At 37.1% G+C, this 17,483-nt stretch overlaps 1 protein-coding gene across 5 annotated transcripts in view; it reads left to right on the forward strand.

Annotated features, from left to right (window-relative positions):
* Rbm25 (RNA binding motif protein 25) overlaps positions 1 to 17,483 on the forward strand; it is a 51,097-nt gene that overhangs the window by 12,649 nt on the left and 20,965 nt on the right. For all 5 annotated transcript variants that reach the window (XM_029484413.1, XM_021178592.2, XM_021178594.2 and 2 more), the window contains 6 exons: positions 1,567 to 1,734; positions 3,599 to 3,656; positions 6,854 to 7,011; positions 14,528 to 14,713; positions 15,413 to 15,466; positions 15,703 to 15,786. In XM_029484413.1, the coding sequence (XP_029340273.1) occupies positions 1,567 to 1,734; positions 3,599 to 3,656; positions 6,854 to 7,011; positions 14,528 to 14,713; positions 15,413 to 15,466; positions 15,703 to 15,786 (708 nt within the window). The remainder of the gene's footprint in view (positions 1 to 1,566; positions 1,735 to 3,598; positions 3,657 to 6,853; positions 7,012 to 14,527; positions 14,714 to 15,412; positions 15,467 to 15,702; positions 15,787 to 17,483) is intronic.

Genomic DNA, 17,483 nt, shown 5'->3' on the forward strand with positions numbered 1-17,483 from the left:
GAACTCAGAAATCTGCCTGCCTCTGCCTCCCAAGTGCTGGGATTAAAGGCGTGCACCACCACGCCTGGCTCCGGTTTACTGTTTTTTAAGACAAGAGTCTCTAGCTAGCCTTAGAACTACTTTGTAGCTGAGGATGACCTTGAACTTTGATCCTATTGTCTTTACCTCTTAAATGCTGGAATTATGGGCATATACTAACCATGCCTGGTTTTTGTGTTGGGGGAAGTATTCTATCAAGTTGAGTATTCTACCTTAACCCTGTGGGATAATAAAAAGGGGTAATATAAAGGGAAGATTAAGATTTAGGAAATGCCTAGCATTTCTTGAAATATAAAACTTTATTAAGCCTAGATAATGTAAAAAACAGTATGTGTATACACTGTCCTAATTGGCAGTATGTGCAGCGTTTGCATGCAGTGCTTCTCAAGGCTAGAAGGTTGGTCCCCGGGAACTGCCCATGTGACAGGTGACTGTGAGCATCTGAGGGAGGTCTGACCTGAACCTGGGTCCTCTGAAAGATCAGTGGATTACACACCAGGATGAAGAAGCTGATTAATAGAAGACTTGACTTGGACTTACTCTTCTAGATTGATTAGGGTCCATAATGCAAGGAACCATGTCACCAGATAGAAATGAAGGCAGGAAGAACTGAGGGCTCAAATCTGAAACTATAAACAGGAAGGAGAGAGTGAATTTAAAGTGGTGGGAATTTTAAACTCTAAAAGCCTGCCTCCGGTGACAAACTTACTACAAGGCCATACTTCCTAAACCTCCCAAATATTTGGGCTATTTATTTTTTGTTTAATTGCTTTTGTTTTGGGAGATAGTGTCTCACTTTATAGTCCTGGCTGGTCTGGAGCTCATTATGTAAACCAGGTTCACCTTAAATGCAGTAGAAGCCCACATGCCTCTTGTCTCCCTAGTGTTAGGTTAAAGGTATGCACCTGCCCAAGTTCAGTTTTAGAACATTCCAAATGACACTCCCCTTTATATTACAGAATAAGGGAATGGGAAGTTGGGCTTCGGAGCAGCTCCACCAGTTCTTAGTTTATCCTGGGCTTACTTAGTTTGTAATGAATTCATTGTCGAGTACATAGAATTCTGCTCCTGTATGTGGGAGATTGCAAGTTTGATGTGAAAATAAGCTAATAAACACAAGGACTTTATAAAAAGCAAAAGTGTTGACAGTTTTGTAGTGTTTCAATGTTGTGCTACAAGATTAGCAGGAATAATGAATTTGCTTTCATTTTGGTACTGAGTATAATTGTGATAAAATTACTATCTTTTTTTTTTTTAAAAGTAATCTGAAATGGTTTTTGTTTTGAACATTTAAAAACTCATGCAAGTTTTGTTTGACATTTTTGTTTTCTTTTAAAAGTAATTAAAAATAGAAATTTAATTGTGAAGAGTAAATTTGCATTAGTGAAATATACTACATGCTTTACAAGTTTTAGATTAGATATGTAGGGCCTTTAATGATATGCTATATATTTATTCTTTATAGTTGGTGTTTTTAGTATAATGTCATAATTGCCAGATTAAATTTTTTTCTTTTCTTTACCATAGGTCCTAGTACCTACCGTGTCCATGGTTGGAAAGCATTTGGGAGCCAGAAAGGATCATCCAGGCTTAAAATTAAAAGAAAATGATGAAAATTGTGGCCCTACTACTACAGTTTTTGTTGGGAACATTTCTGAGAAGGCCTCAGACATGCTTATACGACAGCTCTTAGCTGTAAGTTAAAATGTTTATTTTTCACCTTTTAAAACTGTTAATAAATTGCAAACTTACTGAGTAGCTTGTTTTTTTGTGACAGGATTTCAGGTAGTCCAGGCTGGCCTCAAAGCTGGGAATCTTTTTTTTTTTTAAAAGATTTATTTATTTATTACATGTAAGTACACTGTAGCTGTCTTCAGACACTCCAGAAGAGGGCGCCAGATCTCCTTACGGATGGTTGTGAGCCACCATGTGGTTGCTGGGATTAGAACTCTGGACCTTCGGAAGAGCAGTCGGGTGCTCTTACCCACTGAGCCACCTCTCCAGCCCAAAGCTGGGAATCTTCTATCTCCCAGATTGTTGGGACGAAGGCCTGTGCGCTTATGCCTAAGTTCTCTATTTTTTTCCCTCAGCATTTTAATATGAAAACTATCAAATTGTAGAAAAAGAGCAGTCTAGTAATCACACTAGAACTCTGACTCAGATTCATCAGTAAACTTCACAATTTTGTCTCTTAACTATCCATGTTCCATCATTGATGGATGAGTTGCGATATAATACTCACTTGAGTGTCAAATGGATGTTTCTGAGAGCAGATAGACATCGTCCTTACACACGATCCAAATGCTGCTGTATTCACCACTACATAGTTGTACTCAACCTTCCCAGTGATGTCTGTATTAACTGCTTTTTGTTTCTGCTTATGATAAAAATATGTGCTTCATTTTGGCACTATAATACAGAACAAGTTTTCTGGTTTTATTTCTTTTTATTTATTTAGCTTGTTTTCCTGATACAAGTTAGAGCTTTCATAAAATATTTCTTAGAACTTGATTTATTTGTTAGATTCAAAGTATACCATTTTTGTTGTTTTTTTTAATTCGTTTTTGATTTATTTATTTTATGTATTTGAGTACACCATTGCTCTCTTTAGACACACTAGAGGGCATCAGATCCCATGAGAGATGGTTGTGAGCAATCATGTGGTTGCTGGGAATTGAACTCAGAACCTCTGTTGGTGCTCTTAACCACATTGCCATCTCTCCAATCTAAGTGTACAGTTTTTTAACAAAAGTGTTTCATTGTATTCTTTGTTTTGTTTTGTTTTTCAAGACATGGTTTCTCTGTATAGCCCTGGCTGTCCTGAAACTCACTCTGTAGACCAGGCTGACCTTGAACTCAGAAATCTGCCTGCCTCTGCCTCCCAAGTGCTGGGATTAAAGCTATGTGCTACCACCGCCAGGCTGTTTCATTTTATTCTTATTCCCCGTTTTTGGGGATACTGAGTTACTTAATCAAAGTGATTAAAACTTAATCATACTAAGAGTGCATTTACCTTACCAGTAATTTTTGGACTAATATGTTGTGATTTTATGAATACTTAATCAACAGATTTAAAAAATATATATATACATATTTTTTTGGTTTCATTTGTTTGTTTATTTGTTTGTTGAGATAGAGATTCTCTGTATAGTCTTGGCTGCCCTGGGAATCCCTCAGTAGACCAGGGTAGCTTCAGACTCAAGAGGCTACCTGCAGTTGCCTCCTAGTACTGAGATCAAAGGTCTGCGCCACCACTTCCTGCTAAAGCTTTATGTATTTGTTAGATATTTCAAGTGTATGGGAGATTTGGAGTAATTTTAACAAGCTTAGTTGCCAGCCTGATCTTGCTGAGCATTTTGTTCTCTGTTTTCCCTCTTGTATTGATGGTATTATCATTTTGAGACAGGATTTGTGTCCCAGGCTGCCCTCAAACTTGTAGTACTATCTCAGTCTCTTCTTTTACTGGTGTGAGCTACCATACACTATAACCTATAATTGTGATCTTACTTGTCTTGAAACTTTTGTTTGTTAAGTGGTAATTCTTAAATTTCTTTTTAAGAAATGTGGTTTGGTGTTGAGCTGGAAGAGAGTGCAAGGTGCTTCTGGGAAACTTCAAGGTATCCGTAATTTCCTTACTTTTGTTTTTGCCACCATTTGAACCCATTTGTATAAGTTTGTATAAACTTAGCATGTTTTATTTTAATTTTCTTAAGAATGTATTAAAAGGCCATTGAAGGTTTTGGCTGAAATTTGGGATTAGAAGATTCAAAAGTTGAAGCAGAAAAGGAGGTAGAAGAGAAAAAAATTGAGCATTACTCAATAGTGTTTTCTTCCTTCCCTCTTTTAATATGCTAGACTGGACAAATCCAGTGGTTTCTTTTAAAAAGACTTACTACTGGCCTATAAGTTTTTTAAGGATTTATTTTCTATCTATCTCTACATCTACACACATATTTTTTATATATGAGTATGCTGTCTTCATGCTTTTCAAAAGAAGGCATTGGTTCTCATTAAATACAGTTGTGAGCCACCATGTGGTTGTTGGGAATTGAACTCAGGACCTCAGGAAGAATACTGAGCCATCTCTCTAGCCCTGTTGGCCTGTAGAGTTTTCTGTATATGAATGCAGTGCATATCTAAACTGAAGAGGGTGTGGCTCCCTTGGAACTGGAGTTAGAGCTAATTTCTACCTGCCTTACCGGAGTCCTGGTCTTCTGTAAGAGTAGCATGTATTCTTAACTGCTGTGCTCTAGCCCTCCCACTAGTTTTTTAGATTTGTTCTTTTGCCTGAAAGTAAGGCTGTCTGACCCAAATGCAATAATTAGAGCTCAGGAAGAGGGAAGGGTAATTAATTGGGCTATTTTTTTTTTTTTTCCTTTTCTTTTGGGACAGGGTTTCTCTGTATAGCCCTGACTGTCCTGGAACTCACTCTGTAGACCAGGCTGGCCTTGATCTCAGAAATCCGCCAGCATCTGCCTCCCGAGTGCTGGGATTAAAGGCGTGCGCCACCACTGCCTGGCTCTGGACTTTTTTTTTTTTTTTTTTTTTTGGTTAAATGGCAATTCCTACTTCCCTTGCCTTTTTTTTTTTTTTTTTTTTTTGAGGCCTATTTATTTTCACTTTGTGTATATGAGTGTGTGCCTTCCTGCCTACTTGTGCTTTTGTGTACCTTGTGTGTTCAGTTCTGCAGAGGCCAGATGGAGGAGTGCTTTCCCTGACTTGTGAATGGATCCTGGGTCCCCTGTAAAAACAAGTGCTCTTTAGTGTAAAGCCATCTTTAGCTCTTTGGTTGTGTGTGTGTGTGTGTGTGTGTGTGTGTGTGTGTGTGTGTGTATATATATATATATATGTAAGTATGGTTGGTTGGTTTCTTGTGTTTTCTTCAAATGTTCTTCACTTTATTTAAGAGTCTCTTGCTGTCCTTAGAGCTTGTAGATAGTAGAATAGCTAGCCATCTTGGCCAGGGAGTTCCTTCCATGTTTGCTTCTGGAGGGATGGGATTTCTAGGGGTTGCTATATTCTACTTTTATGTGGGTCCTGTGGGTACTTGGGATCTTCAGGTCCTCACACTTCTATGCCAAGTGCTTCCCAGCTATCTATGGCCTATTTTGAAAGTAAACTGCCTTTCATTCTAGACTGCTAAATTCTCTGCTCTCTGTCTCCTCTTTCTCTTGGTGCTATCAATTAAGGGGAGTGTTTCATATATGTGTCCACCTTTATTAGTAAGCTATACCAAGTCTTGATTTAAAAATATTGCTGGGCGTGGTGGCGCATGCCTTTAATCCCGCACCTGGGAGACAGAGGCAGGTGAATTTCTGAGTTCGAGGCCAGCCTGGTCTACAAAGTGAGTTCCAGGACAGCCAGGGCTACACAGAGAAACCCTGTCTTGGAAAAAAAAACCAAAAAAAAAAAAAAAAAAAAATCTTTATTGTGGAAAAATGGATACATATACAAAATGTGATGATGTGACAACTCCATGGTTACAACTCACAGCTTTAATAATTATCAGCTTATGGTTAGTAATCTTATTACCCGTACCCTACAGATTTTCTTTTGTTTGTGTTCCTTTATTCATCCATTCATACTCCCCCACCCTCCCTTTCTTTCTCTTTCCTTCTTCCCCACTTTTCCCTTTTCTCTGTATAGCCCTGGCTGTCCTGTCCTTATTCTGTGGCCTGGCCTCCAGCTCAGAGTTCCTCTTGCTGCCTCTGCCTCCTAAATGTTGAGATAAATGTGTGAGTCATTGTCCGTGCCTGGCTGTTCATGTTATTTTGTTTTTTTAAAGATTTATTTACTATCATAAGTACACTGTAGCTGTCTTCAGACACACCAGAAGAGGGCATCAGATCTCATTACAGATAGTTGTGAGCCACCATGTCGTTCCTGGGATTTGAACTCAGGACCTTTGGAAGAGCAGTCAGTGCTCTTAACCACTGAGCCATCTCTCCAGCCCCTGTTCATGTTATTTTTAAGTAAACTCCAAGCACTGGGATTTTTGTCTCTGTATTGTACTATATACTCTGAAACATGAACATTTTATTTTGTCGGGCAGGGGGTGGGGGCGTGACTGTAGGAAAAAAATGCCCAAAATATAATCATAGTACCTAAAAATACTGCCTGTTTTTTTCTGATTAAAAAAAAATAGCATTGTTGTCCAGTTAATTTTTCTCTAAAAGTCAAATTTAAAACATTTCATTGAGGATACATATGAGCTTTCTATAGTGAAATTCATAGGGGATTTATTCTGAGTTTAAAGCCATTCCAGTTCTCATTTACTTTTGAGTTCTGGGATTGTAACTGTCCTGCCCCAGCCCCAGCAAACGTTTCCCTGGTTAATGCTATATCCTGTCCTGATTGTTACTTTTTTTTATTATATGTTATTTATTTATTTATTATGTGTGTGTACACTGTAGCTGTCTTCAGACACTCCAGAAGAGGGCATCAGATTTTTGTAATGGATGGTTGTGAGCCACCATGTGGTTGCTGGGATTTGAACTCAGGACCTTTGGAAGAACAGTGCTCTTAACTGCTTGAGCCATCTCACCAGCCCTGTTATTTTTTTAATTTTTAAAATTTCATTATTTTTTAGCTCTTAGTAAATAATGATTTGCTGGATTTTCTTATTTCCCTTGGTCTTTTTTTTAAACTCTCCCTCCTGTGTTGGTGAAAGTGAAATGATTATTAGAGGGTTAAAGAACAGGGTTGTGTGACTTCAGTACCCTCATAAGTATCACCTTTAAGCATTTTGCCTTGCTGTAATTTTTCATGTTTTTAATACCTTGATATCTCACAAATTCTTCTTATTTATTGTTAGCTTTTGGATTTTGTGAGTATAAAGAGCCTGAATCTACCCTCCGTGCTCTCAGATTATTGCACGACCTTCAGATTGGAGAGAAGAAGCTACTTGTTAAAGTTGATGCAAAGACAAAGGCACAGTTGGACGAATGGAAAGCAAAGAAGAAAGCGAATGGGGTTTGTAATATCTTTTCTACTCTACCTGTGCCAGTTCTGTGTAATACTTCATATTGTAAATTAATGTAGCATGGAGACTCACAAGATTAGTATCATTGTAATCGTGCTTGTGGCTTATGCAGGAGTGTATTTTATAGTTTGTAGATAAGTGTTTTATCTACCCACAGTGGGTGGATGACTGTTGGTTTGCTTGTTCCAGGTTGGGATGAAGGTAGTAAGGGAGGCTGGACAAGGTTAACTTGCCAGAGAAAACACTTGTACAGACTATTCCAATCAGAGCTAATTCATTAAGGCAGCTTTGTAAGTAAGTATAAAATATATATTTCAACCTACACAATGTTTATTAGTTATCCTCTCTCTTTTAGTGCACACAGATTGGATTTTGAAATGAGTGAAAATAAGTCTTAACTACTTCATGTATGAGTGACCTTATTCAGGATTTTTATTTTTCTTTTTAATTCTGTTACTTTACATGAAGATAAAGGAGGTTTTTTTGTCTTGTGTGATAATATATATTGCATCTTTCACAAAACAATCTTAAACCTGAGTATATAGTGTCTTATATGTATATACACACATATATATATACTTATATATATATACTTATATGTGTGTATATATATGTACATATACATATATGTGTGTGTGTTTGTTTTTTCTTTTGTTTTTCTTCCCTCTACCAAAAAGAAAAAACCCCATAGGTCTGTACTTTCATCTTGCTTTCATTACTTTCTCTTGCCCTTTCTAAAACCTTTGTGTATTACTTTTCTTAAAAAAAGAAAATTTTAACCTTTTCTAAAAAATTGTGAGTACACTGTAGCTGTCTTCAGACACACCAGAAGAGGGTATCGGATCCCATTACAGATGGTTGTGAGCCACCATGTTTTTGCTGGGAATTGAACTCAGGACTCTTGAAGAGCAGTCAGTGAGTGCTCTTCACTGCTGAGCCATCTCCAGCCCCTTAAAAGAATTTTTCTAAAACTCATATTTAACCATATTATAAAAAGGAAGTTAAGTTTCATGACACCTTAAGTACTTTACTATAGACATTCTATTCCCATGCTCTCGAAGGCATTTTCTTCTGTGTACCCGCTTTCTTCCAGTGCTGAGTGTTACAGAGAAGTATGCTGCCACTGAGTCACATCCCTACCCCATGAGTATAGCTTTAATTGGAATATTTTTATTTCATAAAAACAAGATTAAAGCCAGCTGCAATGGTACAGTCCCAGCACTTGGGTGTAAAAGCAGTTGGAACAGGAGTTCAAACTCATTAGTTGTACAGGGAATTTGAGGCCAGTCTGGGTGACATGAGACTTAAAAACCAAAATGTATTATTTTATAAATAGCTTTCCCCTTGCATAATTCTTGTTTCTGTTGTACTTCTAGTACTTAGATAATTTCACTGACACATACTACGTATATATTTACAAGGTAAAATAACTTGCTTGCTGGGCGTGGTGGCGCACCCCTTTAATCCCAGCACTTGGGAGGCAGTGGCAGGTGAATTTCTGAGTTCGAGGCCAGCCTGGTCTACAGAGTGAGTTCCAGGACAGCCAGGGCTAAACAGCGAAACCCTGTCTCGAAAAACCAAAACCAAAACAAAACAAGTAATTGTTGCTTATTTGTCAGATTTAGTCTTAGTAGTTTGGGTTTCCATACAAAGTAAAGCCTATGTTGGGCATAGTATTAAGGTTTTGTTGTATTACATATTTCTTGGTTTTTGTTTTAACTTATTGGAGTTCTTTTTTTTTTTTTTTTAAGAGAGATATTTATTTTTATTTATGTGAGAGTGAGAGTGAGCATGTGTGTTTATGTGCACCATGTACTGTATTTCCTGTGGAAACCAAAAAAGGTTATTAATTTCCTAGAGTTAGAAGCAGCTGTGAGCCTCCATGTTTGTTGAGGGAACGGAACCCATGTTGTCAAGAGCAGCAAGATTCTTAACTGCTCAGCTGTCTCCAGCCGCTGTTTTGACTTTTTTTTTTTTAAGATAGGATCTCCTGTAGCTTCTTACTGCTCTTTGCAATATGACCTTGAACTTTCCCCCCACTCCCATTCCCTTCAAGTGCTGGGATTAGTTAGATGCTATCTCATTTATTAGATCTTTAAAGAAATTTGTTTTATTTATTTGTATGTGTAGGTTGTGAATGTATATGTGGAAATTAGAAGACAACTCATGGAAGTTCTCTTCTACCATGTGGGTCCCAGGGATCAAACTGAGGTTGTAAAGTTTGTGGCAGGGCCCCTTTACATGTTGAGCCATCTGTTGGCACCATTCCACAGACTTTTTTAAATCATTATTTTATCTCTTTGCCTTATTGCCTATCTAAGCTCATCATTAAAATTTTGTTTATCTAATTATAATTAACATGATCTGATTACTATACCTGTGATAAAACATCCCCTAAATAAGGCGCTCATGACAGAGCAGAGTGTAAAGGCCACAAAAGGTCAGCTTGGTGATTCGTACAGGAATATGGATGAAGGGTTATTCCCAGGAGCAGATATGACCCAGACAGCCACATCAACAAGGCCCAATCAAGCAGAGGTGACAGCTCACAAAACTCGGAAACTGAAACACATGGCACAGCCTATATGCAGTTCAATATGCAGTTCAGTAGCTTAGAGGATGTCCTTTCTAATAACTGGTCTAAACCTCTTGTTAGCTCAGCTGGTTTCTTATATCTGTTCTCAGTCTGTTTTTTTTTTTTCAGCTTTTCTTCTCTGAGAGACTTGTTTGCAGCTCAGCTTTTGTTTGTCTCCCTTTTTTTTTTTTTTTTTTAAAGATTTGTTTATTTATGTGAGTTGTTGTTCTCAGACACACCAGAGGAGGGCATTGGATCCCACCAGATGGTTGTGTGCTACCATGTGGTTGCTGGGAATTGAACTCGGGACCTCTGGAAGAACAGCAGCACTCTTAACCGCTGAGCCATCTCGCCAGCCTTTATTGTTCTCTCAGCTTTTATTACTCATTTTGTCAGGGGAATCTGGTCAGATTCAGGGACTTAGTAAAGTTATCTTTAGTTGTCAACCTTCCTGTTCAGAGAACTACAGGATGGAATGTTTCAGTTTGAAAAAAATTTCACACAATAACCTGAATCATTAAATACTGTCCTGAATATGTCTCCCCCCCACCCCCCTTTACCGCAACGTGCTCTTATTATTGTCTCTTTTATAGCCCATCATCCTGTTGGATTCTGTTTACCTCCCACATCCATGATTTTCAGTAGATTCCTCCTTACCACCTAGGAAAATATCTTCTGAATTAATAATGATATGAATGTTTACTGAATAACAGTAGTAGCTCTTTTGTTGACTTTTAGTTTCCTCTGGCTCCGAGATCAAAGAAAGATCAGGAGTAAGAGAAACAATAATTTGTATAAAAGGAGTTATCTTTTTTTCCTGATTTTTGAATTGAAAGAAAAGATTTCTTATCAACTAAATAGTTTGATTAAAAATATTTAAATCTATATATAGATTAGGTTTTCTTTCCTTCTCCTTTTTTTTTTTTTTTTACTGGTATTTAGTATATCATTGCAGCTATATCCAGTTTGATCTATCTAGTCTCTGTTCTGCTTGCTGCTTTTTGTATGCCTACCCAGCAATAAGTCTAGAGATTATTAATGATTGTTTTAAGCTGTGTTTGTTCACCATGTGTACAAGAGTAAACCAGTAGGCCGGAAAGCTGGTTCATTGGCTGCTCTTGGAATGGATCTAAGTTTGGTTCCCAGCACACACATGGCAGCTTACAACTGCCTGTTACTTCAGTTCCATGGGATCCAACACCCTCTTCTGGCCTTGCCTCCATGGGTAACAGGCATGCAAGTGGTATACATACAGGCAGGCAAAACACCCATTTGAGAGGGAAAGGCAGGTTGATCTGAGGCCAGCCCCATCTACCTCAGTCAGGCTAGCTAGGATCTACTAGCATGTGTCTTAGAATGCAAAGCAAAAAAAGAGAATTAATTGGCAATTGTTGGAGTACAGCTAATCTCTGGAAAGCCATGTATGTGCATTACAGTCTAGTAGATAAAAGGTGCTTCAGGGGGACATGTTCACATAATTGCTTCCAAGTTCAGTTAGCGAGTCGTGTTTTCTGAAAGAATTGTATTTGCTTTGGGTTTCCCTCAAAACTGCTGTGTTTCAGATGAGGAGAGTTAGTCTGGAGAATGTCTCCAGAAGCTGTTTCCTCTCACTTTGGATTTGGAGGTAGAAGCTGAAATTCAGAAATGGGTAATTGTTTGGAAATTGTGCGAGCTTTGGATCATATTTGGCAGCTTATCTATTGACCTTTTTAAATAATTCCAAATAATCTTCTCCTCTCCTGTGATCTTTTTGTGATATTGTTGTTTTACTGATAATTAGCAATCAGTTAAGAGACAGGCTCATAAGTTTTCTTTCTGAAAATGTAGATTGAGGGGCAGTTAGCCATTTGAATTCTTTTTTTTTAAAATTCTTCATGGTTGTAATTGTGGAAAATAGCTGTATCGATCTTTCAATTTCAGTTTGTAGGGATGATAATTTAGGGTCTACAGGTTAGTTCTATATTAGCAGGCCTTTGAATTTACAACTCCATCCCTATTCCTATAGTTAGAAACCTATGGAGAGTCTTCCAAGGGAAAAGAAATCAGGAGTGTAGGAAATGTCACACAGATCATATGTTTTTCTTCTGGATTTCATTTTTAAAAACTGTTTGTGCTGCCCTGGTTGGCCTTGAACTCACAGGCCAGATCCACCTGCCACTGTCTCCCAAGTGGTGGGATTAAAGGCCTTCAGAACCAAAGTCCAGCAGTGAATACTTTGATAGAGTAGAATTTAGATACGAAGGACCTGGGTTTGGTGCTACATAGTTAGTGGTATAGCAGGTTTAAGACCAGCTTGGGCTGAATGTTGGCGTTTGTGTGAGCAAAAACAGTAACACACTCTAAGTACTAAATTTGAATTGTCAATAGCCATGTTACTAGAGCATTCTCTTTCATAGAAAACTTCAGAAAGCCAAAATCATATCATTGTGGATTTTAGTGACAGGTGTATACATTTAAGGACCTTAATTTATCAATTTAAAATACAGTCACGGCAATAATAGTTTATTAATACTGTTTAATAAATAATTTTAATAGTTTAATTACAGTCCTGTGTAAAAGCATCTTGTCCTTATCTAAGATGCCAAGTAGAAAATTGGCAGCCAGAAGATTGGATGAAGAGGCAGGTTTGAGAAAGTAAGAAACTGGGTGTTTATCTTTGATATACTTCTATTTCTTACTATATGTTAATAAACACTTATGGTCCAAAAAACTTTTAAAAATTTGTGCTTTTGGGGACCCCATCGTTGGAGTTAGGGTAAGGACTGAAGGAGCTGAAGGGGTTTGCAACCACATAGGAAGAACAACAATATCAACCAACCAGACCTCTCAGAGCTCCCAGGGACTAAACCACCATCCAGAATACACATGGAGGGACCCATGGCTCCAGCCGAATATGTAGCAGGGGATGATGGCCTTATCTAGCATCAATGGGAGGGGAGGCCCTTGGTCTTGTGAAGGTTCAATGCTCCAGCATAGGGGAATGCTAGGCTGTGAGGCGGAATTGGTGGGTGGGGGAGCACCCTCATAGAAGCAGGAGGTAGCGAGGATGGGATAGGAAGTTTTCAGAGGGGAAACTGGAAAGGGGGATAACATTTGAAATGTAAATAAATAAAATAACCAATCAAAAAAAGAAGAAAAAATTGTGCTATGTTTTCTATAAGTATCATAAAGTGTGCTCTGAATAAGAATTTATTTAAATTAAATGTTAATGTAAGGCTTATTGAATATGTATATGAAATAATTTCTAATGATAGAAACAAATTAATGATGGTTGTTATGAAACACCTGGTAAGTTGTACTTGTTACTAAGTAACCACATAGCACAGAATCAACTTGAGTAGAATTGAATGTGTTGTGACCAAGAACCTGGCATTTATATGGAAGATTATAGTTCTTTTTCTCTTGCTATATTGAGTGTTGAATCCAGAATGACACCTCCTAAGCAAGGCCTGTTTTTATCCCTGGTTCTACAAGCATGATTTTTGTTACCTGCCAATGTAATCAGTATATGTTACCAAGTAAATTGCTATTTTGAGACATAAACATGTATAATTTTTGTTTAGAAAAATTGCTTTGTATGCACAATTATCCATGCTTTTTCCTTCTGTGTCATTCTTTATTTTTCCCTATGTTTTGAGTTGAAAGTAAGGGGAAATCAAAGGTTTTCTTTCAGGTGGTAGAATAAATTATATTTTTAGTTTTAACTATATGAATTCTATATTTGGGGGCTCTAAAGCATGATTAGAACCAACAACAGTATGTTTGAAGATTGTGTTTTTCTGAGAGACAGATTTTCTTTTGAGATACGGTCCCCTTAGGGAAGGGAAGTTTGCCTAATAATTACTATCCTGCCTGAGAGCTATTTTCATTTGTCACTGCTGCTGGCTTTTAGTGAAGGGTAAACTCTTTACCTTTCATTTGTGGTATTTGCAGATCCATAGATTCATGCTAACTATTCTTTGAGGTTATTGTGTTTAGTTTAAAGGGAAGGTAAAGTCTCATGTAATCCCAGCTGCCCACATATTCCAAATCCTATCTTTGCCTCCTAGTGCTGGGAATACAGACATTAACCACCATTGCCCAATCAGAAAGTTATCTTAAATAAATTATTACTAAAGTCTAATACTCTTTTTGATAAAGTATAAACAAGTTGTGTGTCTATGTATTTGACTGATTCTTGTGTTTGTTTTTTTTTGAGACAAGGTTTCTCTTGTAGCCCTGGCTGTCCTGCAACTTGCTCTGTAGACCAGGCTGGCCACAAACTCAAGAGATACCTTTGGCTCTGTCTCCTGTGTGCTGGGATTAAAGGTGTACATCACCATTCTTGGCTAGGTTTTGACCTTCTGCATGTGCAAGTCAGACAGAAAGGAGTACATATGGTATAGAGCGGAGACACGGTTTCACTCTATAGCTCTCAGATTGTTCTGGACAAATGCACGCACATCTGGCTTTGAAATCACAGAGATCCACTGGCCTCTGCATCCTTGGTACTAGGATTAAAAGAGTATACCTCCATTCCTGGCCAGGTGTATGGTTATTATAAGCTGCTTTTGCTGCACACAGACATTGTAGAAGCTGGGCTGGTTAAATGGCTTATTAGGTAAGGAACTTGGATGCTAGGACTGACTACCCCAAGTTTGATTCCTGAGATTCCTGTGGTGGAAGGAAGGGTCCTCCAGTCGTCTTCTTGACTTCCTCCATATGCATGCCGTAGCACACACAGATATACAAACATGGAAATAATTTTTAAAAGGTTAAAAAACATGTAGAAGCATATGTGGGGAAAGAATCCATCATTTGCAGCCTATAACCTTTCTGGTGATTAGGTTTTGTAGTATAGCTATCTAGTATTTTCCTTGGTTAGCCCATTGATATTTCTTTCTTTGGAATAATTTTTTTCTATTCTCCTCAAATTTGTGTTGGTTTTTAAGAACGCCAGACCAGAAACTGTCACTAATGATGATGAAGAAGCCTTAGATGAAGAAACAAAGCGAAGAGACCAGATGATTAAAGGGGCCATTGAAGTTTTAATCCGAGAATATTCCAGTGAACTAAATGCCCCCTCACAGGAGTCTGACTCTCACCCCAGGAAGAAGAAAAAGGAAAAGAAGGAGGACGTATGTGTTCTGACAATAGTAATTTATATAATTTATTCTTCTGGAAAGTACAGTGTTTCTTTAGAAACTCAGGGGTTGTCTGTGTCATGAAAAATGCTATAAAGTACACATATTGTTTATTAAGGGATAGTGTAAGTTCCGTTTTGAGTTTCAGTGTCTTTGGGCATTTTAGTTTTATCATTGGCCAGATATAATTGTATTACTGTAATTATTCATTATTTGGTCCAAAAGGTGCATTACTTGGTATTATTGGGAATACTAATTTAAAGAGTTAGCCAGATAATTAGGTAAAGTTGGAATTTTTCTTCCTCCATTGATATGGAAGGATAAAAATAACTAATTGATAGTAATGAAGAGGGTAAGTTACAGAAGTAGTATTTTTTGGCTAGAATTATAGGCAAATCTTTTTATAAGGTTAGACAAATTTTGTACATGCAAATACATCTCAAATGATAATTTCTTACATATTAGAATTCCTTATCTCAGGAAACAGTCCTGGTACTCTTAAGAGTGTTTTGGCTATTGAAAAGAAAGCATGTGATGGGTGATAGAGGGATTTAAAGAGAAATCATTTTTACTGTAATTTGAGATCAAGAAAATATCACACCTAGTTATTATTTCCTGGATAAGTGTGTAGTCAGTTTAATTATAGCACAATGTGAGCTGTTTTTTAAAAAATCTTTGTGGGTTTCTCTGCAGATTTTCCGTAGATTTCCAGTGGCCCCATTGATCCCTTACCCACTCATCACCAAGGTTCGTTTGAACTGTAGGCTTTGATTTTTATGTGTGCACTAACTGCCAGATATGTGATTTTTATCATTATTATTACTATTACTATTATTATTATCATAACTTTACAACATTAGATTTTACTTCCAAGTTGGTGGTTTTTGCTTAGATGTATTTGTAATACTTGTATTAAATACCAAATTTTGTCATTTTTCTATTAATGTATGTAAATCTATTCCTTTCTGTTCCCTTAATTTTAGGAGGATATAAATGCTATTGAAATGGAAGAAGACAAAAGAGATTTGATATCCCGAGAGATCAGCAAATTCAGAGATACACACAAGGTAGTATTCTTGTTTTTTCACTTGATACCAATCTAGACTTTTTACAGAATCCAAAGCAAAAAGACAAGAAAATCAACTTTACATTAGAGTATAATTTATTATTGCCTTTAATAGGCTTAATTGATACTAAGGTAGAAACAAAAGAACAGAAGACTAATACCATATTTAAAAGTGGCCATTGCTAATTGTTCTCAGTCACTGACTGCTGCAAGCATCTCACTTTAATATAACAAAAGTTAATATAGATTTCAACATGAACATCGAGGTCAGATTAAACTATTCAGGGGGCAGCAGGATAACATACATATAGTTCAGTTTATCTTGTGGGCAGGTCTTTAATCCTAGGAAAATCTTTTTTAAAGAGCTGAGATTAAAATTTAAGATTTATATTTGTGTGGATTAAGTTTGAGTGGGGGAGATTTTTAAAAGTAGGCCAGTGATTACCAGACTTACCAAATTATAGATGCATGGAAGAACTGTAAATTCCCATAAAGCTAATCTATTCATTGACCCCCACCATTATGATAGAGATCATATGGTGACTAATGCAAGATGAAACTCTCAGCTTGGAAAGTAACAAGGAATAGGATGTAAGTATGAGCTTCTGTTTTTTATTATATTTATGGATGCCCCCTCAGAAAAATATGCAAAGGGGTAACTGGCTTGGAAATGGGTATTTGTCTATAGTAAATCCCACTCATGAGTTTTGCCTATTTAAAGCTTCTCTCAATGACAGTGCATCTGTGAATGTTCGCTGGTATTGAAGGTGATGCTTTTGGATGGTGAAATGCAAAGTGCATGATGTATTTTGATGTTAGAGGTAATAAGATATCCTTGGTTCTGACTAGACTGAGAAGTGCATAACATAACTCAGTGGTGTTAAGTGTTCGCTTTCTCTGTATTTGAATCTTATTTTTTTCTTACTGCTTTCAAAATCCCAAGTTACCATTAATGCTGATTATCAGTGCTGTTGAACACTTAATGTCCAGATACCCAATAATAGGTCACATAGAGTGCTTTTTCAGGAAGTAGATGTGTCTAAAAGCACAAATGTAACTCCCACAGTTTTGAGAGTTACAATGGTGGTCTGTGGCAAGTCATAGTAGAATAATCTTACATATGTTCACTATTCCAGTTAAAGGCCGAGTAAGCTTACAAATGGTATACAGTTGTGTGTGTGGTTTACCCGCCTTCTGTTTTTATTTATTTGTTTTAATCCCTGTCATGTTGTTGGTGAATTATGAGGAAATCAGGTTGGTAAAAAATTGTAATTCACAAGCTACTACTTCAGCATTTTAGGGGTTTGACAGGCAATACACTGCCTTAGTATTATTTTACTGATGGCAATGTTCTGAATTTCCAAAATGTGATTTAGAAATAAAAGAAATCAAAACAAAAAAATAAAAACCAGTTCTCTTTGGGTGGTGTGGTTAAGGGGATATTTTGAATTCTTAGCAATAAAAAATGAGCTCAGTGAACCTTTGCATGTTTTGGTATGAGATTATTAAATAACCACAGACTGTCAGGGTATCAGCGTGGCAGGGGGCGTCCATTTACAGCACGGATGAGTCTGAAGAGAGAATAAGGTAAGATTTTTGATTTTTTTTTTAAAAAAAATTCTTTCCTTTCTCTTCATAACTTTGTTAATTGTTTAAGGAATCATTTCATTTCTTTAATCTTTCTTAAAATATGTGCAT

The sequence above is a fragment of the Mus caroli genome, chromosome 12 (genome assembly GCF_900094665.2).
Source record: "Mus caroli chromosome 12, CAROLI_EIJ_v1.1, whole genome shotgun sequence".
Classification (NCBI taxonomy): Eukaryota; Metazoa; Chordata; class Mammalia; order Rodentia; family Muridae; genus Mus; species Mus caroli.